The sequence below is a fragment of the Acipenser ruthenus genome, chromosome 1 (assembly GCF_902713425.1).
Source record: "Acipenser ruthenus chromosome 1, fAciRut3.2 maternal haplotype, whole genome shotgun sequence".
NCBI classification, from domain to species: Eukaryota; Metazoa; Chordata; class Actinopteri; order Acipenseriformes; family Acipenseridae; genus Acipenser; species Acipenser ruthenus.
The window spans coordinates 35278237-35305582 of NC_081189.1; the positions used below are offsets into that span (position 1 = coordinate 35278237).

At 37.9% G+C, this 27346-nt stretch overlaps 1 protein-coding gene across 4 annotated transcripts in view; it reads right to left on the reverse strand.

Moving 5' to 3' along the window:
• LOC117972675 (unconventional myosin-Vb-like) overlaps positions 1-19873 on the reverse strand; it is a 113641-nt gene extending 93768 nt beyond the window's left edge. For 2 of the 4 annotated variants that reach the window (XM_059024267.1, XM_059024278.1), the window contains exon 1: positions 19634-19873. In XM_059024267.1, coding sequence (XP_058880250.1) covers positions 19634-19663 — 30 coding nt within the window. In that variant the 5' untranslated portion in view covers positions 19664-19873. Of the gene's footprint in view, positions 1-16835; positions 17357-19633 lie in introns of those variants that run through there. The other 2 variants (XM_059024274.1, XM_059024272.1) reach the window with 2 other exon arrangements.
• Between the last annotated feature and the right edge of the window lie 7473 nt (positions 19874-27346).

The window sequence follows — 27346 nt, forward strand, 5'->3', positions numbered from 1 at the left end:
CAAACGCAGGTCAGCAACCCTGCAATCAGCATGACAGAGGTATTGAAGAACTTCCCTTTTAAATAACTGTACGATACTGCACTAATGCAAATAAAGAAACGATAATACTGCATTCCTTATTGATCGCCTTGCTATATCAATATAAAGCACCACGACTCTCTCCTAACACAGAATATTGTATCTGTTATAGAGATGTACTTTCCAAAAATGTGGTTGACAGATAGGTCAATTGGTAGGTTAGGTTGAGGGGGACTAAGGCGGTGTAGAGAAATCCTGAAGATCAAGATTCCAGTCGCTTATTCACCAGTCACAAACACACATTGCAAGTGAATGGATTCAACCATACTTTTTAAATTATTTTTTTACTGAAAAGCCAGACTTACTGTTCACGTGTTTCTGGCAATTCCCAGGCAGGCTACAATTAGCTGCCTGGCATTTGTTTGATTCATTCTCTAGCTACTGCTTGCAGTATATTAACAATTGACCATTGAGAATACGGGAACCAGTGAAGTACATGAAGCTTTATAACATGCAAACTCAAGCTGTGCAGCAAAATTGCTATGCATATTCTTTACGCATTAAATTTAAATCTCATGTGTAATTCATATTTTTTTAAATGCATGAAAACACCCAGTGCACAGCTTATCTGGAGCGCTGGTTGTAACCAATGAAGGTGCAGTACCTCTATGTACTGTATTTTAGATTACATACTCTGTGGATGTGTATTGTCATTACACTCAGAAACAGTGCTACTGTATCTGTGCTCTTGAAAAAGAACTATTTAAATGCATACATACAGAAAGATGCATGCATGAGTTTTTCTTTCCACCCAGTTACAACATCAAGGAAGCTTCCAAGCCACACAACCTGAAAAGTGGGATGCGTTTGCAACTACCTCCTCTGAACTGGTCAGTCATATCCATTCTCCTTGAGACCCATTTTAAATGATCCTGCTGCCCTGTCCTATTCCCAATGTTGTAAATTATAATGCAAAACCCACCAGCAAAAAACTGGCATTTTGCATTGCAAAACACGTCCCCCGACCCTGGTTCTGCCATAGTCAAGAGTGAAAGTACGGGAAACAGTTACCATTACAAGCAGCCAGAAAGTTAAGATCCTTCTATTTAATTTATAGAGGACTATACAGAGAGCACATGTAGTGGAATACACACTAATAGACCGCTAACTTAGAGCCTGACAACAGTCGTTCTATAGGAATCTACAGCTATGGCCAAAAGTTTTGCATCACCCTACAGAATTAACTATTTTTGCTTCAGTCGAATGAAACATGCCGAATGTTACGTTAACACAGTGAATTACATACCGCTTTGTAGTTTTCCATATACTTAAAATGTGACATTGATGGAACTGGCTGAAGATCAAGACAGGCAATAACGTGGAGGGGGCAATCAATTCAAAGGGGTGTATGAGAAACAAAAACAGCATCATGACAGCATCAAGACAATGACACTCTTCAATAAATACAAGAACAGGCAAGACTGCATCTGTTTCCAACTGTGATATTTGTTTGAAAAGGCATGTACAGCAATATAAAATAAATGTAATTATAGAAATTTGAACAGTCATGGCAGCACCCTGATTCTCAAGTTTAGAGCCACACGTGGCACATTTGATTTTAACTTGAGTCAGTGCAATGCCTCTAGATTGCAGAAATATATTCACTTTCCAGATGAAAATACAGTATTTGTTGTTGTCTTTTTACATTTTTTGCCAAACATCTAGATTTTTGCACAAACTACTTAAATTCCTTCATGTGCTTTTTTTTGTATTTGTCTCTGGGAATTAAAATGGATAAATCTGCATCCATCTGCAGTCTGTGATTATTTCTAAAAGGCAGACTGGCTGCAAGTCCCTGCCACCCTACCACACACTGGGACATAAATTAAAATATCTTTTCAATAGATATGCATTAAAATGTGTATCTTTATTCCAATTTATCTTTCTCTTTTTACAATACTTTGGAAGCATTATAGAACAGTGGAATTGGGGGTATTTTTGCATTTATTTTATTTTGTATAAGTTTTATTCACACATCAGAAATTCTGGCTTGTGCCATCCCTCTTTTAGCTTTGCTAAACCCCAGGAGATTACATCAGACAGGTGTCCTTGTATGTACTGGAAGTAGAACACATGAAAACATACCCAAAAAACACTGCTAGGGGACCTTTTTTTTTTTACATATTCAACAACTCTCAAAATTCAACACAAATTCAATATTCTTGAATTTGAATTAGCTGAAAAATAATAGGATTAATAATAATAACACACTACAGTAAAGAAATGTTTAGGGAGTCGAATAAATATTGTACTCTTTGCGCATTACTACATTGTGTTTTGGAGTTAATGGTCATTTGTTTTATTCAGAATGCATTTCAAGCAGGGATTGTTTGAAATGTTGAATATTTGTCTCAGCTCTAACAAATACTGTATTATACGAATTGTATTGAAAAGCAGCAGCATTCTTGACCTGTGATGTTCTTTTAAAACAGTTTTCATACAATGTCACGCCTGCGTAGGCTTATCTCACTGTACAGACGTCAACCTTGAATTTGTTATTGCACTCTATGAACAGCAGGAAAAAAAATCAAATTTACACTATACTTAAAGAAGTGGGTTGGGTTTGTCAGAGGGGTTGGGGTTGTCGCAGTCTGCCACTCTCTGTCCCTAAGTCACACTAAATTTTTACATATATCTAGAGAAGCACTTGTTCAATTATGATAATTCTGTCCAACTACAATTTCACATGTGTATACAGTGGATATAGGTTGTGGGAATAAACCTTTTCATGTCACTGATAGCTCTAATATTCAATTACAGCCATGATAAATTTCACTGGCTTGCTTGTTTGAATTGTAGACTCCCCCCCTCGCTGCCTAGTCAAGTAAAGGTTTATTGATACTGAAACAATATCAGCTAACTTGCAAAAAACAATCCCTGCAGTGGGTTTCAGCAGGATTTTCTAACAGAATACTGCAATGCCATCACTGCAGTCAATGAAATGCCAGTGCAAGGTATTCACAGCAGAGGAGAGCCCTATGAAATGCTAGAACAGCAGCAGTAAATTAAAACAGCATTGATTTGAGCTGACTTGACATGAATAACGCAACCTTAGAGTGCTCTTCTTTAGACCCAATTCCAAAAGAGCAGAGTTGATAGGCACTTCTGTGTATTACAGACTCTGGATGTTAAGATACATATTAACCCACTGCTAGCGCTAAGGGCGAAATTGTGATAGTGAGCTATGTATCACTGTGTACACATAATATGATCAGGTAGCTGGAAAATTAAAAGGTCAAGTTTCACTCCTTTGAGAAAACTCTCTGAGTATATTCTCCCCTGGGGACTAACACAAAAGGTTGGTCACATTGTCTTCCACTAGTCTTACTTTCAGCAGTTTCACTCCTTATCTTTCTATAGAGAACAAAAGTCTTTTTTTCTTTCTTTTAGGGCACTAGAGACAATTTGCAATCATCTTTTATAGATATTTCTCTCACTCAAATAAAAACTCCAGTTGAAGGCAGAAATACAATTTTCTTTGCAGCACAATAACTTCAAAAGCACAATTATTTGTACTGTCAAAATCTTGAATAACTGGCAGTGGTCATAGCCATGTGAATTGAAGAACATTTTTTTTGGGAGGGGGTTAAAAAAGGTAATATAATGAAAAAATATCAAGACTAAAGCCCACAAATATGTACTGTATGTCGCAAAGGCACAGCAGAGGAGCCGCACTGTACTGTACCATAAGGAAACAAATGTTCATAGTTCTGCAGCACTGTAGTGAATCTGTACTGCACTGTAGAGTTGGTTTGAGTTACATTATGGCTGCATAACATGCAAGCCAGAAATGGAATGATATTCTAGTATTGATGTGAATTGTTGATTTACTGTTTTTTATCTTAGTGCAGACAAGGCTGGCTAATCTGAATCCATTTATTTTGCCTGATCCAAGATTGAAAATCTCATTATCAACCACATGCAAATCAACCATATGCAAATACGAAATTAGAGTGAGACGTCCACAACAGTATGTAGGCCTGCATGCAATTACAGAAGTATGACATGTGTATGTACATACTGCACCTTCAAAAAGATAGGGGCTCCCGAGTGGCACATCCAGTAAAGGCACTCCGCGTGGAGTGCAGGATGTGCCCTATAGCCTGGAGGTCGTCGGTTCGGGTCCAGGCTATTCCACTGCCGGCCGTGGACGGGAGTTCCCAGGGGGCGGCGCACAACTGGCCAAGCGCCACCCGGGGTGGGGAGGGCTTAGATCGGCCAGAGTGTCTTCAGCTCACTGCGCACCAGCGACCCCTGTAGACCCGCTGGGCACCTGCGGGCCTGCCTGCAAGCAGCCCAGAGCTGCGTGGTCCTCCGACGCTGTAGCTCTGAGTTAGCTGCATGGCTGCATGGCTACCTCAGGATGCGTGTGTTCGTCTTCGTCTCTCCCTAGTCAGCGTGGGGGTTGCAGCGGTGAGCCAGGCTTAACTGTCAATAGTCAGTTCATGCTCCCACCTGCAACAATGCTGTTGCTATGATTTAACAGAGTGGTGTATTATGGGAACAGAAAATCAACATTGTTGCAGGAGGTAGCAGTTCATTTATAACCCCCGATGTGTGATTACACAAATAAGAGTCGGCAGTATGTTTAAATATACAACTACAGACAACACAGGACAAAAGCTAAGTTAACATATTGTGTTTCTTGTCAACTTTACAGGGTGTTTTGTAACACTTTAACCAAAACACAAAAAGACAGAAAACCTTTACGTTAACAAACTTTTATTATTATTATTATTATTATTATTATTTATTTCTTAGCAGACGCCCTTATCCAGGGCGACTTACAATTGTTACAAGATATCACATTATACATTATTTCACATTATACAGATATCACATAATTTTTACATACAATTACCCATTTATACAGTTGGGTTTTTACTGGAGCAATCTAGGTAAAGTACCTTGCTCAAGGGTACAACAGCAGTGTCCCCCACTGGGGACTGAACCCACAACCCTCCGGTCAAGAGTCCAGAGCCCTAACCACTACTCCACACTGCTGCCCTGAGATCAGAGATTAACAGAGATCCAATTATCATATGTGTGGTTAGAACAAGTATAACAGACAGTAACGCTAATCCCAAACTCACTGTAATATTTAAGAGTTCAAGGATATAAGAGCTCAAAACCAGTCCCAATTTTGGCATGTAATCTTGCATGTACTCCCAAAATAACAAAAAAAACTTTGGCATTTGTAAAGAAACTTGGATAAGGAAAGGAAAACAGACCCAAAGTATTTTTGAACACACAAATGGACATCAATAGGCACTGCTGCCTTAAAGCCTGTTAGTATATATAGACAAAATGAGTGAAAATTAATTAATCACTGACTCCAATACCATCGGGCAATATTTCCTCCACCTCAGAGACTTTTCCAAGATCTTCATTTTGACTCACAGCAGAGCAGGAAAAGAACCTAAAACAACTGGTCAAGAAACCTGGCAAGCATGTTGAGGGACAATATGACATAATGTTAATATCAGGGCAGCCAGGGAAACATTATAGGAAAACTGAAAGATGTGTAGTATGGAAAAGCAGAATGATACAGGGCTGTGCTGGATATCGAAGTTGCTGAAGCACAAACAATAAGACATTTCATTCCGATAAACTCCTTTTAGTATCAGCGTAATGACTGTGAATAATTGCATTCCTATTTAGGATTTAAATGTCTTCATTATGGGAAATGTTTTTATGTACATTCGGTGCTCACAGTAAAGTAATAGCAGTGCAGTTCAGTTTATCTCCAAACCAAAGGAATTTAGTGCCACACAAGAGAGCAACTTCTCATTAACTCCAAGGAAAATATACAGTAATCCGTCACGTATCCACCCGTCACATATCCGCCATGATCAACCTCTTCAGCAACGTCACCCACGTGTGCAGCGCTAATGCAAAATGGCTACAGGAAAGCGAAAGTTGTGCTTACAATTGAAATAAAAATTCAAGAGTGGGTGAAGTGTGATGAAGCAGATCCTGACTATCACCTTTTAGACGATGAAGATATTGTGGATGCAGTAAATGGAAATAACAGCAACAAACCAGAAAGTGACGAGGAAGACAAGGAAACAAAACCCACAGTGAAGCTATGGAGTGCTTTCAGAGAGGATTGGACTGGCTGGAACAGCAACCCGAAGCTGGTCCGACTCAACTTTTGTTTGTCCGGACTTTGATAGCAATGGCAGCTAAAAAGCGAACCTTCAAACAAACCCATATTCGAGACTTTTTTGCTCCAACACAGTAATGCAAGTACTGCGATTTTCACATAAACTAAACTTAAAATGTACCAAGATCCAAAATAAGGTCTAAAAAGTCTGTAAATGCCCCTAAAGGAGATGAATCACCATAATTGAAGAATGTAAAGTCAACCTGCAGCAGCCATTCAAAAGATTGGACGCAAAGGCCATCCACTCCCCCAGAGACATTAATCCTGGATTTCTGCACACGACAATCTTTATGGATTCTTAGTCTCAAGAGTTTAGGGTTTGATCTTGAGCGGCATCTGCTAGTTAATCAAGTTACAGTGAAAATAGTTACTACTCATTGAAGCTTTCTCTAATGACATGGTCAGGAAAGGGGTAGGCGATGCAGCAGGCTAATTCACTAGTCTTTATAGAATTCTCGAGGCATGGGTTGGAATCTGGCTCAGGTCACAAGAACCCCCCACCCCTTACAATATGCACAAATTACATTCAGTGGATGTTGCTGTTTCTATCCAGTTGTATTTAATTATCACAGAAACAAAACTCTCAGGTGTGACGGTGTGTGCTTTTTATTATAAACTAGGTCTTAAAATGTAGGCAAAGAATAATAAGTTAACATGTTGGGGGCACTGATGCAGTCTTTTCAAAAGTGTTAAATGCTTTGCAGATTCTCCTGATAACTTCTATACAGTTACAATTGACTTAATTAAATGGCTTTTTTATTACAAGCCATAGCTACTCTAGTGGTCAATGCAATCAAGGGAATGTTTGTCAAATGAAATGGACCCCGAGAGACAACAAAGTGCAGTGATTTAATTATTTATTACCTCAATTATTACTGAGCTGATTAAACTGTAATCTTCTTTCCCATTCCTTTAAAGTCCATTGTATTTACATAAAATGCATTGTGTATAAAAAAAGTATTTATTAACTTAACACAACTCAATAGTTTTATTCATTTTTAAGGACTACCATAAAAAAATGCACAGAATGGCTTTAATTAGACTTGAACCATGGGACAATTATTCAACGGGGGAAATATTCAAGCTGCACAAACAAACAGACAGACAAGTTGGAACATATATCAATTACATCAAGATCACTTTTATATATTGATCGCTGAAATGCCTGCCTAGCTTTTGCAAAGCCACCAATAAGAAAAGCGACCCTCACAGTTAGTGTCAATCTCAATCAGTCCTGAGTCGCACAGACTTCGTGGTGACTGACTGCTGAATAACGTAAGTCCAGCACACTGTCTGCTAAAGAGCCACTGGGAAAATGTATCAGATGGTGTAGACACTGCAGTTAAGCTACTGTCTAATCTAGGAAAACCAGTCTTAACTGGTTGCCATAAACATGCAGTACTACAGACAGTGATGAAAGATTGTAGATGGTCACATAGCCTTAGGTATAAAGCTCCAGATGTACAGAATGCCCATGATCAAACCAGCTGTGAGCGGGTAGGCAGCACCAGCGTCAATACACGGATAACCCATGCCCCAACACCAATGGGGGGCCCACCAGGGGCTCAAAAAATGTTGCCAACTTTGTCCTTTCTCGCAACTTTCAGCCTTCATTATCAGTTGTAATGAATGCTGCATAAAACTATGTATCTACAATACCTATAATAGCACCAACTTCTCTAGCAGAGCTGTAGTGCATGTGTGCTAGAGCACTGGTTTTCAACATGTGGAACAGTTGTTCTTTATGACGATATCACTCCTCAACCACAATACTCCCTCAATCGCACCATAGTAATGTATAAATCTGTTTGTACCACTGAATCACAGAGAAATGAGAAATTATGATGAGCGGTACTTGTTGTGAACTTTCACAGTTAATGATGTGGAACCAAAGCAGCCACTCTGTGTTGTTGATTGTGGTGAACTCTTGTCAAATAATTAGATGATGGCGTCACATTTTCTGTTAGAAAACTGGTTGTAATGGGGTAGGTCTCTGTTTTACAACAGCCATTTAAATCCCCTTTCACACTGGCATGCTGTTCCTGGGTCAGGACCCGGTGTCATGCGGGCCGGCTACGTGATTTTACACTGTTTTTAATAAGCAGTGTAAAATCAAAATGGGGCAGCAGTGTGGAGTAGTGGTTAGGGCTCTGGACTCTTGACCGGAGGGTTGTGGGTTCAATCCCCAGTGGGGGACACTGCTGTTGTACCCTTGAGCAAGGTACTTTACCTAGATTGCTCCAGTAAAAACCCAACTGTAGAAATGGGTAATTGTATGTAAAAATAATGTGATATCTGTATAATGTGAAATAATGTATAATGTGATATCTTGTAACAATTGTAAGTCGCCCTGGATAAGGGTGTCTACTAAGAAATAAATAATAATAATAATAATAATAAAGCAGGGTTGACCTGGCTGACAGACGCAAGTAAACAATACACATATCAATGCCCTGGACGCAGCTTATTACAGATGCTTCCATCCAAGCTTCTCTGGATTGAACCCTCTGCCCAAATGTTGATCAGAGCAAATGTTTCTTGATCCCTGCTGCAAACTGGCTCATGGTGTGTCGCAATCAACAAAAATATGGCTAAACAGAATAAATAGAAACATGGCTGTTTGTTAGTCGGGTAGGTCCGGATCCGGATAGGAGTGCCAGTGTGAAAAGGGCTTAAGATTGCACAGTTACTGGTACACCTGGTGGTTCCTGCCAGAAACACTGGTACTTCAGATGAAAAGGTTGAAAGCCACTGTGCTGGAGTTCCTAGGGACGTGGGTCCGCGCCCCTCCAAGGGTGTTACTGTGTAGGATGTAAAATTTAAATATAGGATAGAACATTTAAAATAAACCAAAAAGTAAATCGGTGTTGTCTTGAGGTTCGGATGATGTGGGGAAATTGCCTTGTTATTAACTACGCAGCTTCATCTCCTTTTGTCTCCCTTACTGTGTTTTTTTTTGGTTTTTTTTTTTTTTTTTTAATAAAGTAAAGTAAGTAATTATGTAAGTATAAAGCAAAGAATGAAATGTCTATTTTAAGAATTTTTAGTTGGCTTGTGCCAACAATGTGATGCTGTCAGCACACATAACCTGGGGTCAATGTACAAAATCCATTTGCTGGCATCTATATGAGCAGTGTTTGATGAATGAATGTACCTGCCCCCACATCAGCCACCATTTTCTATTTATTAGAACTGTGACTAAATCAGTAATGCTCTCATACACACTTACATACACATACAGTACATTTTATAAATAGCTCTTTCGACAGTCAATCACAAAACTACAGAATAGAAAGGAAAAAAAGCCTTTATTCCAGCTCCAGTGGACAAAGCAAAGGTATATTGAAATGAGACTGGAACTGTCCAGCAGATTAAACGCACTTGTTTATTTGTTCCGTTATTCAAACAACTGAATTCATAAGGGAGAAAACAAAATAAAGACTTTACAAAATTGTACACTTATTAAAATGAAACTCAGATCATTTCGAATTAGTTGTTCAATTGACTGTAAATAAATCCAGATTCCCATGGCTGCATGCCTAGGGCAATTAAAAAGCCCCTATGTATTATTCATTGAATTAATTTGTGTGTGTCCTTTAAAAGAGCTCTGAAAGTTTTATCAGAGATGTTCCCCTTTTATTACGATCATCTGAATATGTACAGAAGATACAGACAGGGGAAGTGGAAAATTAGATGAAGAAAGTTCCTCGTACAGGTCAGTTCCAGTGGTTAAAGAAAAGGGCTTGTAACCAGGAGGTCCCCGGTTCAAATCCCACCTCAGCCACTGACTCATTGTGTGACCCTGAGCAAGTCACTTAACCTCCTTGTGCTCCGTCTTTCGGGAGAGACGTAATTGTAAGTGACTCTGCAGCTGATGCATAGTTCACACACCCTAGTCTCTGTAAGTCGCCTTGGATAAAGGCGTCTGCTAAATAAACAAATAAAATAAAAACCTCAGAAAATTAAAACACAAAACCGGTCTCTGTTGTTGTTCTGTGGATGGACCATCGCGGCTTATCCTCTGCATGTTGATGAAGCGATTATCTGTCTCTAATTCGAATATACGTGAAGGATCATTAATTAGTCTACAGGGCATTTCTTTTCACCACTTAATGTTCCTATAATGACAACATGCTGTACACACACCCCTTTTTGTCTCATTGCACCTGCACTGTCACTCTTTGTGAGCGTGTTTCAACAAGGTACCACACAAGGTGTGTCTAGGAAGTACACGTTGAACACGGAACAGTTTTTCTTCCTGTAATCCCTCTCCTCGGACATCATCTCCAACCAATCAGACATGAACTACAGCTAAGTCTCTCTCTCCAGAGGAACAGTGGCCTGTCATTATCTGTTTACACATTTAAGGATCTCCGTAGCAACGTGACCAAGCTGCTTCCACTAGGGCAGCCAAGCGGAATCATAAACAAGCACAGTTAGGGAAACAAGGACTGACAATGGACTCACTGTTGCGCTGGGAAGGAGCACAGGTGCCTAATATCTGTATTTATAGAGGAGTACAATGATAAACTGGGTTTGTAGCAACTGCAACAAACCCCCAGTCATTCCTATGCAAATGCATGGAAACTGTACAACAGCTAAGATGCTTTAGGCAGTACATGACAGATCATCAACAGATGATCATATATAGGGTTGCTATCTCATGTGGGATAAAATATAGAGAATAAAGAATACAGCTGGCATGCTAAAAAAGTGTAATTGAAAAATGAATGCGGAATGGGGTCTATGACAAGGGGCACATTTTACAAATTGAAATACAAATTCCAATTTGATCCCTTCCCTATTAGAAGTGCTGCAGGAAAAAATGTAAAGACTTTTTTTTTTTTTTTTTTACACTGCTGCAGATATGAAACTGTAATTGCTGCAATCAGACCACGTGATCTACTTCAAGTGATTAGTGAACAAAAGTATGTACAAAAGAAACCAGGAAAATTATATGCGCATGGAGACACATTATTTTGTAGCATTTCACATGGCATATACATCCATAACTACTAAACAATACACGGTGTTGAATGTAGAGGTACAGTGGTGTTATTTTGTTAATTCCAAATGGGCGATCACTTACTAGCTGTGCTATTGTTTCTTGCTTTTTTGTTCATTGAGCATTTTGGTTGCATATAAAATCGTGAAAAAGAGTTCTAATCGAAACATTCATCATTTAATTTTAACTTTAGTATTTCTAAAGCGTTCCAGATACCCGACTTCAGTACAGCTGTCATTCACTGAAAATATGATAAACTTGAATAAACCTTACCAAACAAATACACTTCAGTTGAGGCCTGCATGGCCCCCACAGCAGATCCAAAATAGATATGTTTTTAAAAGGGACTGAGAAAGAAAATGACTAGAAAACTAAAGGTAGTATGATATTTTATTTTTCATAAAATATCTGAATATAGTTTGATTTCTGAATAATGTAGTAAAAATGTAAAACCACACATCCTAATTGAAACTCTTATATTACCACCCCATAACAATCTCAACAGATAGGGCCTACATATTTGCATTGCCTGAATTAACCAGGTTTCTCAATAATACTTGGCAGATAGGGATTAAACAGTTATTATGGGCTGGTTTTAGCAGTAGTGAGCACAAACCCAGACATATATATTATTTTACACAAATGTGTCTATTCTGAACACAAATATAAATCAGACTGCAATCGAGTTGCTACAGTAACTTCAGCACAGAGATGTCTGGACAGTGTTTTTGAACCCTTATGAAAGTTAACTGAGTCGTGATTTTTCTTTTTCATAAAAAAAAAATTAAAACTGCATTTATAAACCACACAATGGGGGCTTGTATGACAAAATTAGAATGCTAGGCTAAATGAATGTGACATTTAAATAGCTAATATCTCATTTGCATTGTACTATTAAGCTTGACCAAGCTAAATTTACATCTCCAATACAGCTTGACATACAGTATTGTGCCTAAAAATTGTAATGAAACATGTCCATTGACTTATAGCTTTAGGCATCATTCCATTTAGTAATCAAAATGACTCTTCCAAATAACATAGGCTTTCAACAACCATGAAGCATGGATCATCACTTAATCGCCAGTGCTATTGAGTTCCCAGAAAAGCTCCTCTGTACTGTGTTTATTTTCCTAAAACATTCATAAACAATTATTCACTCAAGGCGAACAACAAACTACTGTTGCTGTCTCCATTCATCGTTGCCAAACAACCTCCATGCAAATCTTGTTTTACAATTCGACAACCCTTCCCATTAGAAGCTTAGGAAGGCATTCTCTGGCTAATACAGCTGACAGTTCATTGATTTCTAAATCATTTCTCTTCTCTTTTCTTTTGACACAACTGCAATTTAATCAAGAATCGAAATCCTAGTTCTGCTTTTGTGTGCTGTTACAGACGGTTACTTGTTTGTAGAAATCAGTGTTTCTGAACCACGCATTTCTTAAATGAAAAGATACTGTGTCTAGCTGCTGACGTGTGTACTTACTTTGCCTGATAAATTGTTATTAATGAAACTAATTGTGTTCATGAGCATGAGCTTGGCTTTGCTTCTCCTTCTCAGGTGCAGGGCTTTTTTATTACCAGTCCAAACCGCAACTTGTTCAAATGCTATTATATTTTTGGGAAACATATTTCAAGATTATAAGCCAGGGGACCCCAGTTTCAAACTTGGGTAGAAGTGGATTCCAACTGAACATATCGCAGCTTTTAAACTGGTCTTCGCTAACATGTAAATTAAAATGTATAAACACAGTGAATACACATAATGGTAGACATCTAACTTGTTCCTTTTCTTTGGGTGGGGAACCAAATATAATCAAATTCATGTATCTGGTAAGGGTTTGTATTTGCTTGGTTATTCAGTTAAAGCTTTGGTTATTTAAGCGATCCTAGTCAACGTGATCCGCCAATCACTCCTCTACCATCAACACATGCATTATAGGGGCTGGCATTTTCCATCTTCCGCTGTTAAAGTCAGTGAATTCCACAAATGAAACTGCCATGTTTTATCTTTTGATGTCTATCCACTCCAACAGGTTCTCATTCTTTCCTCTTAAATTTGTAAGATTAATTTATATGTGGAGAAAAATTTCAATTTAGAAAAGGGAGCAAGTACACCTACTAATCAGAATTATTGTGACAACATTAGTGCTCTGAATTGAAATGGCTTGGATCCTGGACAAGAATTAGCTATTTTATAGAGAGGGCAGAATATTTCAGAATCTCTTTATTTCAACAAAAACAATGAAAAATGAAAACCTTATATTTATCTGTCTATAGTTTCATTTGAACAAACCATTTTGTCCAAGTGGGTTTTTGTTAAAAAAAAAATAAAAATAATAATACAGGCTTAAAAACAAACATCCCTTGGCCTTTGTTTGGGACATGGTGATGCGTTTGAAAATATGGGGTAATGCTACGCAATCTGGGACAGCTGGTCATCCTCTTTTACAAGCAGATGGAATTCACAGTTCCGCTGCACCAGCACAGGATTACAAAAAATGTTCTGGTTACATGCAAGTAATATGAGAGGATGCGTGACAGAGACGGAGGTCAAACCAAACACAGCACAGTGTCAAGGAAAGACATTCAAGGTGATGGTGGGCACCTCTAGACAAGTATGTTTGAAACATGCATGACCCTCCACAGTTAAAAATTACAGGAATTACAATGATAAAGAGCAGATCACAACAGTATTTAATCACAGCTGGATAAGTGATTCTCTAGCTACTGTACAAGTAACAATGTAAGTGGACAAATTTACACACCAAAAGACAGAGGGACAGGTGCCTTCTTTTTGTTGTGTTGGTGCATTGTTTTTTTTAATTATAATATCTATGATTCATGTAGAAGTGTGAAGTGAGACATACGAAGATATTAAGGATTTCAAGCACCCTGGGTCTTTAAAGTGTTGGCATGCTGTAATATAAAGACTTTCATAGGGCAGCAGTGTGGAGTAGTGGTCAGGGCTCTGGACTCTTGACCAGAGGGTTGTGGGTTCAATCCCAAGTGGGGGACACTGCTGCTGTACCCTTGAGCAAGGTACTTTACCTAGATTGCTCCAGTAAAAACCCAACTGTAGAAATGGGTAATTGTATGTAAAACTAATGTGATATCTTGTAACAATTGTAAGTCGCCCTGGATAAGGGTGTCTGCTAAGAAATAAATAATAATTTAAAAAAGAAATACACTTTACAGCCAACTGACTGCTCTAGGCACAGAGGTCATGTGGGCCAGCTCTTTTGCATAACATGTTGCACTTACCCCAGTAGATGATACATTACTGTATACATACAGGTTCCCTTAGTTTAAAAAAACCATATTGAATCTAAAAATCAACAGTATGTGTTAGATACACAAAACATAGAAAAAATGACATGGAATAGAAAAAGACTGATCGCCATCACTGTTACACATTATATGCAGGGCACCAACGATGTCTATGCTGACAACTCTTTCAGTAGACTCTGAAAACTACCAGAGAAATATCATTATAATACTAGTGTATTAACATATAGAAACCTTAAAGACAGCACCATTTACCAGCAGAGGATATGGTAGTGTAATGGTTTACCAGCATGTATTGTATCAAATCGTTGCAATACCATCCTAATGTGAAAATACGAAAATGTTAAAATGTCATCTTGTGACATGAAGATGTGGCATTTGAATATTTGGTATTCAGGATGGTGCTGGACATAGCTGACGTTGTCATGCAATTCCAAACAATTACAATATGCTGCCCTGGTCTAAATTGATACAATTTAAAATGTGCTTAAGCTCTGGTAATATTTCTAAATGTCCCCCAGGGTACACCTCCCAATGATATTTATCATTCCTTCTAAAATAACTATAACAAATCAAAAGGAAATCCTGTGTTGTGTCTTTCTGCATTTCGAGTTCTGGTTGCATCCACCCAGTGCGATGCAGAGACTAACAGATTAAATATATCAGATGTACTGTTGCAGTGAATTCTCCAGAGAGATTACAAACTGCAATTCCAGGGTTTGTTCGAATAAAGTCCTGTATATTGAAAACATCAGTAATAGTAAGCTACAGACACCAGCCCTACTATTGCAGTTATCAGACCTAATAAGTACTGATTCAAAAAATGATTTTGAACAGCAAGCACCAAATTGATATGGCGTTCCCCTGCTACGCCTGATAACTCTGTCAATTGACAGAACTAATCTGAAACGACTGTTAGCGTTATAATGTTGATACCCGCCTTTTGTTATCAATATAATAATAGTAATAACAATAATAGTAATCCATGTAAAATATTAATAATACTCGATAAACACTTATAATCAAACAATTAACGTATGATAAGCCTAGTTAAATACAAACGGTTGTGGAAGTCTGTATGCTTGCCTCCTTCTCTCTCTCTCTCTTCAGAACCTGAATTCTGCATACCCGCATTGCCTATGGCACTGAACGAGTTCTGAACATGTGGAGGGACCATCCACAAATTCCCAACACAAAGAAAAAGTGATGCGACTAACACATCTACAATATGAAATTAAAGCACCCTCGTTTATACAGTGGCTACTTGCTCCGATTCTGTGCAGAATGACGAAACTCTGCGTGTCGTGAACGCACCCAGGGATACACGTATAAGATGTGCATAGTCTTGGAAAAAATCTTAACGTTTAGATTTTAAAGTTTTGGTTTGTTTTTTTTTCAATTGGTCGAAATCTTGTTTTTGTTGCCCATTGTAGTCATTCGATACGCATATAAATATTTTCTGACATTTTTGTTCGCATTCCATTAAACTCGTAAATGTTACCCACTCCCTATATTACCGAAACCAGAGCGAAACCAAAATGCACCTGTTCATATAATACCTGACTGTAATGGAATATAATGTTTCAGTGCAGTATGTTAGACAAGTTCGTTCTTTATATTCGGGCATTTTCATTATACGTTGTTTAAATTTTGCAATAACATGTTACTATATTATTTATTATTACTAGATCATAGAATAGATATTGTTGCGATTGAAATGTCACACACCGAGATACCGCGACTTGCCTTTCCTTTCTAATTTAAATATTTCCAAAAGGTGTATTGCCAATGCTAGTAGTTATAAAGATTGTAATTTCCAATGTCCTTCAGCAACTCTCTAATCACCACGCGTTATCGATTTTTGGATATTACTATTAATGGGATGTGTTCATTTATAGAACTGCAGCAAGTTACAAAACTGTCCGCTGGGCACTATGGGTTACATTTTCAGAATACACTGAAGTAACACAAATCCGCATGAAAGCGTGCAACAATTCATGCAATCTTTTCTCAAACTATTGAAAAATGATAAAACCAGATTTTATTTTTCAACTGTATCAACACAAGTATAAATGGAACGGTATGCGATTCCGTACTTTCCCGTTTTACATATTCAATAAAATTGGTATCCAGCAATAAAAACGATTAGGTTGGTGTCAATCCAAAAATGTTACAGTGAATATCGTGACGGTACAGTCTACCTGGAATGTACGCATTAGTTGTTTCGATTTTTTTTTTTTAGTACCCTGTTTCAAAATCAAATTAAAACTTCGCTACCCGGAACTGGTTTGCACTTACCTTGGTGTAGAGCTCATTCACTGACATCGTTTCCACCTGAGCACCCCTTCAGGTTACACAAACACACGAATAACTCCCTCAAATCAGATTAAAAATAATTCCCATTTAAAGTTAAGCCCTGGTTTAGACAGATGCTTGACCGGTCGCCATGTTTCCCGATATTTTCAGGTTCCTGATTTTGTGTGTCAGATTTTGCTGTTAGGTTGTTTTTTGCCGACCTTCCCACAGCAGGTGAAGTTATCTTTCAATAATGTTTATCACTCCTCTGACCGTTGCTCCTCCCAACGAAGCCGCTCCCTGTCCAGGTATGAACTTGGATCTTATTTAGGGCTATCTAGGTGAAGCAAAGAGAAATAAGACACGAAACCAAACGAAACAATTACTCCCTTGTTTCCTTCCCGTGCCTATGCATTTGTCCGGGTTTCCATGTCTCACCTAAACTCTGCCCGTCTCCCCCGGAATCCCAAACACAACAGAAGTGACACCTGCTGGCTGTTAGGAAAAACGCACTTGCGCGCACACCGACTGGGACATTCCATACCGAAGGTAAATGATTATATTGCTTTGGTCTCTCATTTGGTTATCTGGATTACATAATACAGGTCTATTTGCCACATCTCTTGCCATATAATGCCCATATAGAGAAGCAGTGTGGAGTAGTGGTTAGGGCTCTGGACTCTTGACCTGGAGGGTTGTGGGTTCAATCCCAGGTGGGGGACACTGCTGCTGTACCCTTGAGCAAGGTACTTTATCTAGATTGCTCCAGTAAAAACCCAACTGTATAAATAGGTAATTGTATGTAAAAAATAACGTGATATCTTGTAACAATTGTAAGTTGCCCTGGATAAGGGCATCTGCTAATAAATAAATAATAATAAGCATAGGTTAGGTTCATAATTATGTGCAATATTTTATGAAAGAATTCATATTTTTAGGACTTGGGCACACATTACACTAAACACTATTGTCTAGTGAAGCACATACACAGCAATGCTGCTACATGGTACTTGTATGCCCATTCTTGTTTTTACTAATCTCAATCAAACTTGGTTTCAATATTGATTGTATCAATACATCATTTAAAATGTACTATTAAGAGTTGTCTGATGTTGTCTGAAATTTTCTGAATTGTACAGAGAGAAAACACTTAAAAACTGAATTAATTATAACAATAAAGATTTCATGTTGTTGCCTACATGCACACAACATCCACTTCAAGTATAAATGTAACATTTCTGAAGTCCACATTAATGCAATCTTTTAAAAGTTTGAAATAGTCATTTATTACCCCCTTCACTGCCGCTGTTATTGTTTAGTTCAAGATTTCTGAAGGTACAGCCTTATACAACAGCCCTGGTATCCATGATGGTCCTCATGTATTAAAGTGCACTAATGATCTCTGAGCTTGGCAAAGTCCCTATTGACAGTGCTATACAGTACAGTGATTTTTCTGTCCCACAGTTGCAGTAAAAAGGGATGGCACAGAATAGTGTTTGTGGAGATCTGCGAAAGGACCCGCTCTGTCCAGAGAAGAAAGCACGGGGGGATTAAGAGGTTCAAACTAACACAGAGGACAAGGTTGCTTTAAACTGTTGTACCTTGAGAGGGCAGAAGTGTCGAGACCAAATCTTAGAAGGGATGCACAATAGTCATCTGCACAATAGTCATCTGTAGCACACATGTTTGTGTAAATGTGTATCACCCTCATGCATAATTGACATCACTGATTCCTTTGCTTTTCAAATCCCCACTATATATTCTGCAATATATAAAGGGTGCATATCCCTGTGTGGCAAGCCTGCTGATAGGGCTGATAGGAGGCACTCGGTTAGCAGATGCGTCCATGTGATGTTTCTCAAGGAGCAGTGCCATAGTGAGGAATCTATGGGACATATTGGAGATAGATTTTGTTGTAGCTTTGCACCCATAACTTCCCTGAAGAAATGAACTATGGTAATCGTTTAGGAATGAATGTGATCATTTTAATTTTTTTGTCCAGCCCTGATCATGGTCTTTATTTTAAGATCTATCCACTAGTCAAGCATTTAAGCTCTGTTCATTCAGTAAAAACAGTAGTGGCCTTGTGCTTATGTCACTTCCGCCGCTCACTCTCCATCATGTCAGTAAACTGGACGTATGCCAAGCTGTCATCATGTTGTGTACTGAAGCAAGCTAGTGCATGTTAACAGTGCTTAAACAAATATATGAATCACCAAAAAAATGCTGAGATTCCACTTGTATATGAACAGAAAACAAATGGCAACAAGTAATGAATTCTAATTCCGAACCAATACATGTATCAATAAATACATAATAATGCTTTATTTGTGCTTTATTTGTAGACCATTTTACACAAACAAGTCATTTATTAGCAATCCTCTGAAACAGACAATAGTGGAAAATCTAAAACAAAATGTCACCAGTTAGGTTTTTCAAAATGTTCATGTTATTATTTTATTGGCTAAACTTCAAAATTCCGACACATTAACTACAGTTAGCTACATAGTAGTTACTTTTCCGCATACTTTATTACCAGTTTATATAGGAAATATATGTGTTTGTATCAGTTATCCTACCAAGCAAATCATTTTGTGCTTAGCACTCATAGTAAATATGGCGAAGATTATCAATTTTATTCCTCATGCAAATATGTTTTTGAGATATAAATTAAGAATTATACGGTTTATAAGTCTAATAAATCACAGATGTACTGTACTATAGTGTTATGCACTCATTTTAAATCAGTCAAGTTATGGGCTCAGCCCCAGTTTAAATCGGATAGGAGAAACATGATTTACCTTAGCGTAGAAGTTGTAGTCCTCTGGCATATTTTCAACCTTTATGTTCTCTCTTCAGATGACAAAAAAGACATAAATATGAATCCAAATCAACGGCAAAATTCCTGAGATCTGATAACAAATGCTCCTTATTTACACATGCAGTAGTAGTTAGGCAATCGTCTTTATGGTCAATGATTTCCCCCTCAATGTATTCATGTGAGACTCAGGTTGTTTGTTTCAGGTTGAACTTCCCTTATAGCAAGTGAAGATAGTCTTGACATTTTTAATTACGCCACTCTCCCTGTACCACTCCTTTCCACTCCCTCTCAAGGTATGGGGAGTTTTATGAGTCACAACAATGTAGGATAGAGGGGAACATTAAAATGAACTGCAATTGAAATATCAAATATGTGAAAGACTTGTATACAGTTTGGCCTCATTGTGTGTAACCACTCAAACACACCTTTCTTGATAATTTCCTCACAGAAATTAAGAATGTACAGTATAAGTGTAAACTGGCCTAGTAAAAACTGTCTGGGACTCTTATTTGCAAATGTGGATCATTACAATTGCTTTTCAATCTCTGGAGGCCTGGGTTCAAATCCAATAGTCTTAATATAAATTGACGGTGATAGTGGTCCACAGCACAAAATACAAACACAATTATGTACATTTTCTACAAGCAAGATACCCTGGGTCAAAATAGATTTTTTGTCAATCATCCTGCATAGCACCAGCTTGGCTGTGACTCTGTGACAGGGAGAGCCCTGTCGATGGTTCTTGCATAAATGTGTGCAGCTGGGATGTGGAGACGTGTTGCTAGGCAACCATTTGAGCAGTTAGGCTCTGAGCTGATCGGGAGGTCCGGATTGGCAGGGGGGCGTGCCCGGGTAGGCTGCGCACAGCTCAAAAGGCATCTGTGCCACAACTTGAGGCGACTACACCGCAATGCTACACAGACGGGCGCGTTGTTTACATCGGAGAGGAGAGTGTCCGCTCCGCAGAATGAACTACTATGGAACCCTTCAACTGCAAGATGGTGCCTGTGAAGCCTCTCAGCCAGGACCGTCACAACGACCCAAAGTTGCTGGGAGGCCAGGACTTTGGGAGCAACAGCTGTAGGAACTGTACCCGGTAAAGGGTTAATTAAAATAATGGTTTAAAGTAAAGACATGTATCACTGATGCAGAAACTTAAAACTTAAGACAAGAACAGTGCCAATAACGCAAACAGTGGAACAACACATATCTCATCCAAGACATCTGCAAGGGCCTAGGATAAAAGGTGTCAACCACAACCTATAAAGGGGTCAGGCAAAGGTCATCAGTTTCCACGAAGTGGCAGTTAACTGAACTCAAGAGTTCTAATGAAACAGCTCACGTGATGCTTAACAAAGAGCTAAGATACACAACCTGACCATATGGGGACAAAAGAAACGAGACTGAAAAAAAAAAAGACGAAGAAACTCGGGAACCTTGACAGTACTGGCTCAACCAGCAGGAGGTTTGCCAAAGCATTAAGGATTGTTAAGTATAGCCTTTGATCTGCTATTAATTAAACCCTCTTATTGTATTGTTTATTATAATTCCTCGATCTAATCCATTTTTTTCAATTGGAACTAATCAAATGCAACTTTGCCTAAAACTATAATTAGCTTATGTTCCTACACAGAAGTAAGTCAGTTTAAGGGATGTTGATCCCAAACAGTTTAGAGAGGGTTTGCATAGTGTAGTAGGTTCCTGGAGCAGGACATTCCTTTTAGTGCGACTAGCGCTCACCTTGTGTGGCAAACTTTTATTTTTAGCTTTGTTTTTTTCTTTTATTTATTAAATGTAACACTAGGGCTACCATTGCTGGTACCCTAATGTCAGCACTTGTGTTAATTCAATCTGCGCGGCTGTGCAACGTGTCAACACCCAATGCTCTGTGTCTGACTCATTATTATTCAGTGACAAGCCACACACGTAACACTTTCTCCGTTACAGTCTCCCAGCCCTGTTTAGTTTCTGAGGCCTGACGAGAGTGCATACTCTCTTACTATGTCATTTGTTCTGCTACCAACACATACAGTGGGTTCAGAATTATTTAAATAGTTATAATAGCATTAGTTATATACTGTTTATAAAACTGCAGTATAGTCTGGTTTAGTTGTGTAAAAAACAAAGTTTCCCCTCACAAGTTATAAGTGCATTATGTGTTACTACTGCAAGTTAGTATTTTTTGACAGGCCATTTCTAATACACACCTCTGATCATTATTATTACGATAAATTTTGCGTATAAATTGTAACAGTGTTGGTAACATTGCTAAGCTAAGCAACCTTTTTGACTAAAAGAGCCATGAAGACAACCAGCAGGCTCTTGAAAATGGCCAACACAAACTAAAAAGCATACTAAATAGCACCAAAGAAATTTGATTAAACTAAGATTCGACATATTTTCTAGCTTCATGTGTTCGTTTTGTGTATTTTCACTGCATGTTCCACAAGACAACCAATACGGCACGTGGCTCAAGAGACTGCTGTTGGACAGCCCTGTGCTACATTAATCCACTAGTAAGATAAACATATTGGGATCCCAATTGCAGTTTTCAAACTTGTTTGTATTTAGAAAACAGCATTTTTTATTGCATGATGAAGCTAGAGGCACATCAATGAACCCAGCTCCAAAAATTGCCTTTCATGATGGGGAACATTATTCAATGTTTTCGCAGTAACACAGAAAATATTTGTACCAGTAAGTGCAGTGTTAGTTTGGAACACAAAACTGCAATTGTATTTATAATCTGCCTTCATAAATGTTATCAGCAATAGATACCGCACGACCAGAGAGACTGGCAGGATGTATGTAAATAAATTTGTATTTATTAATGACCTCTCTCTGAACACATTGTGACACACATTCATGTAAAACCTCAAATACATACTTCCCTACCAACAAATCAGTCAGGTTTATTGTAGTAGGAACAGGTTATGTCGTAAACACACGTTTTGGTTCAGTAACTTTTAGGTGACTCATATTTTGTTCTCCTCTTTTCAAAGCGACACATTAGCTTCTGTCAGTATTGGGAGTGGCAATTCACTTTAACTCTTTAGGGCCCGCCCAATGTTAAATATCCTGTCGGTGACCTGGCTCTAACTCTTTTAACTCAGGCACTGTGAGAGACAGCCCTGCTTTAAAACGAGGTCCTATTTGTGTATTTAGGAGATATCCTTGAATGGGAGTATTTGAATGTGTTTTTGTTTTCTTTTGCACATTTTCAATGAATCAGTTTCTTTTTTGGCTTCTTTTGGTGCCTTATTTATTATCCAATGGGTTAAAAAAAATCATGTTCAACATGTTGAAGTTTAATTGTACAGTGTCAGATTTGAGCTGGCCATGCTAATATATTTTTTACAGACATTTTTGTTTTCTAAAAAGCATCTCTGTTTTTTGTTATCTGTATTGAACAGGGTGAGTTTCAGACAATTTCATTTCTTTTTTTATGGAAGCCTAGTATGTACTGTAAACCATCACTTCGATTTTTGCTACTTGTTGGCGTAATTTCTCTGATATAAAATGAGACTGGACCAGGAAATAGACAGCGAGTGGATTTTTATTTACAATTGCCAGTTAATAGTCCCTAGTCCTGTACGGACATTAACTAACCCACTTCTTCATCCCTGTCTATTCTAGAGCTGTAAACATACGATTCCAGCTTTGTCTCTGCGTTCTTCCACCGACTGGGAATGATGACCTCTCTTGATCCTGTGATTGGGTAGCACAGGTAGGTTGGGGAACTGCCACCCCCTTCAGGAACAGTAGGACATAGGTAAGTCAGGGAAATGACTCCTCCTCCAGGAACAGTGGAGCAGGTAGGTTGCAGTTAAGCCTCCCACTCCAGGAAACAGAGGTACTGCAGCTGGTTTGGTTGACAGACTCCCGCTAGCGAACAGCTGAAGAAATCCCGGGTGGGGGGATGGACAAAAATAGACCACAACAAACAAACTTCAGTTTGCCTTGGAAGTGTGGTTTAACAGCGCTAGTACTGCCACTACAAACACACTCATTACAGTCTTTGAATTCAGTCCTTCTTGAACCTGTATGTTATTGATTATTTGTGCAATAAACAATTATTTTCTTTCCCACTTATTCTTGGTTTTGTTTACTTCCCCCCCCAGTCGTTTCAGCAAACCTTTACACAATAGTCCGCCCACATTGATTATACTCACTCACTCTCACAACTAAACACAGCGCAACATTTGCAAAAATAAACTGTCAACATTCAAAATCACTATACCTTACTTTTATTATTCAGGTTGCACAGAGACTTGCTGCAAAAAAAAAAAAAACCTGCAGGACACAGTTTTTGATGATTATACTTTATTAATAAAGTATAATGTTTAGGAGTTTACATTATGCAGGAGTAAAACGTAATAATCAATTAAACCATAATCCTTACACTTTGGGGGGGGGGGGGGGGGGGGCACTTTGCAAGCGTATCTTTAATTAACTAGTTATTTCATTTAAATAAAAGTATATACACAACGGTTAAGAATCGCTTGCTCTATAACTGTGTTATTTTATAATTGTAGCTGACCAGCTTCTATGCAGTACTCACCACCTTTTCCACAGCTCACTGCTTCAGCCATAATCTTATACCTATTTAACCTTATCTTGTTACCTGTAGTATCCCACTACTACAACAAAAAACGAAATATCACTGTGTTTTACATTAACAAGCAGAAAAAAAAACAAAGTTTAGCCTTTACCTATGGGGTGGTACAAGGTTGCCCTCTTGTGGCGAACTGTACAACAGTCTCTGGAGACAAAGACTGCTTTGGAAAATCTCACCACAGGAGGCCGCTTATGACCATGAAAAGCATATACTGCTTAATACTATTATCGCATCTAATAGTAAATTATATAATGGTTAAAAAAAAATACTGTGCCCAGTTTATTTTTTAACAGTGTAAAATTGACATTTTTTATATTATTATTTGAATTTTTTTTTCATCAAATTACTATAATCTCGGGGTGTACAGAGAATTGACGGCCGGGGTATTTCAAATATGCAACTGAAAGTTCCACAGCGCAAATTGCACTCCCACAACGAATCGCAAGTAGTTATCAAAAGGAATACTAAATCGACATTTATAAAATACTAACCGTTATCCTGCAAAAAACACACACGATAAAATGATGCTTTCCAATTAACAAAATGTTCGTACGATTTCCATTTTCACGAGTCTCAGACCGTATCTTGTTCTGCTGTAAAGGCCTGGAAGCCTTCAAGTTGCCTGCAACTTCTAGTTACATTTATTTTTATATTGTGTCCTTTTACAGTGAGATATTTATCTTAAATGAAGGGGCTTTTTCAACACAACGTATTAAAGGGAAGTGGAAAATGCAGACCGTTATCACAGTATATTGCAGTATTTACTGTAGAATAGCAGTATTTTTTGATAAGGGTCTGTCACGAAATCCGCGTATTCAGATTCTTTTACGTACTCTTATGAATTGCTCAACACACACTCTTATCTCAGGGGAGACGTTAGGAGGACAGTGATGTTATTACTCCCAGTGGGGTATAGTTCGTGCTCTGGACCCGCAGTATATCCAGATGACTAATATAGAACTCAAGAAATTGACAGACTCATGTATTTAAAGTTGTTTACAAATCGGAGTATGATCAGTACTCGTTCGGTTTATTAACGGTTAAATATTGGATAGAGTAGCTACAGGCTACGTCGTATCCCCAGCTGAAAGACACACTGGGCAGTCCAGTGTCTTAACAGATATCAACGTTAACACTTTAATACATGTATATATATATATATATAATCAAGGCCGACAAGCAGGCCAAGAACACGTCACCTAAAGCACCCAATGGTCTATTTCAGCACATTCAACAAAACTCTCTCTTATTTCTAAAACATAGCGTGAGTCCCTTATAGCAATACATGCAATACATGTGAGATAAAATAATAATAATTGCTTAATGCTTACCCTTTAATATAAATCGTAAAAGGATATGGCTGTCTTCACCAGGCAAATGAAACTGAATTCAATCAGCTCAATTGTGTCGGTTTGCAAAAGGTGGACCACCTTGCCCTGTCTGGGATGAGTGTGGTACCCATTGAAATTTACTCAGGCGTTTTATAGGTTTTTCGTCTTATTGGAATACATGGGACGCCTCAATTAAATCCAATCATTAATCAGGTGAGACAGCTCTTTATCCCTTTTACAAATAATAGTTTTCAAAAGATCCGGACTAACTTTTCAGAATTAATAGGTGTCATGTACTCAAAAACTTCACATTTGTTTCAACTCTTATGATCTCATTTCTTTGCTTTCCTCCGAGCCCCTCCGTTATCTGAAAAGTTAAGTGAACCAAGGTTCCCAGGATCTTGGTTTATAATATAATATAAAAAAACTACTGCATGCAAAACACTATTTTTATATGTGTTATATATCAGAGATGTTCTTAATATGTGACATCATCTTCTAAGTGATTATATTATGCTAAATTAAAGGTATGTCTTTCTTTTAACTTCATATTGTTTCATCATTTTGTTAATGAGTCAGTTTTGATTCCATATACCATTGTCTAACAGAGTATTTGACAAAAGTTTGTCTCATACAATATTCAAGTCATTTAGTTTCACTAAGTTTAAGTGGTAATAGTTTTAATTACAATTATTTATCCATTAAGAGATGCACTGACCAGGCTCTGACCTGTACCTGACTCTGGGAATGTGTTACTGCAAGCAGTTTCCACAGTCTCTTGTTTTTTTCCAAGGTCAGAGTCTGTGCAAACACTTTTTAGATTTATGATCTATAAAGGTCTGTTAAGCCATAATTTTTGCATATTATTTCAAGATATATTCTTATCTGTGCTAAACCACGAATTCCATAAACCTTAACACTCCATCTCTATGAGGCTTGCAGCTCTGCTGAAGTGGAACCCAAGGACATTCCTTCTTTCTAGATAAGAAGAGAGGCCCTGTTTTCACTGCAGCAGTTTCAAATCACCACATTATAAGGAATCCATCTACCATCATTAGACAATAGTATAGTGGATTAATAACAAGGTACATTATAGTATATTATTACAAACTTAACACAAAAACATAACACAACACCTTTTAACTTCTATAATTCAATGGATATCATAATGTCTAGAGGTCTTGTTGTTCAATAGAAGGATAAATAAACTGTATCATTCTCCCATTGAATTAAATCGAATACTGCTCCAGCTTTTAATCTTCTTATCACTACAGCAAAGTCGTGAACAAGCAATAATACTTGTCAGTTTTAAATAATATGTTTTCTCATTATAGCAAATACTTAAAACATATTATTAATCTTATGAAATAACTGTTATGAACTATAAACAGTGTCAATTAGCACTGAACCTGTTTCATTATAAGATAATCTTTCAATTAATTTACCTCTGTTTATCAGTTGCTATAATATTACTTTGGTGAATCCCTCTTAAGATTTAAATCCAAATATAGGCCAGTATAACTGCATTCAACTAGGCTTGACCCTTCTCTTTGTTCATACAAAATCCAGCCGAGACAGGATTTTTTTCTCAAGACCTCTGGCTTGTTAGTTAATCTTTTGGTCATAAAGAGTCTCTTCTTATCTTGTGGTTTTAGGACATAAATTTGTAGATTAACGTTCACTTTTAGCCGGAATGGTGCTTTTTATCAAGTGTCATGCTTTCTGAAGATAAGATATACTAGTG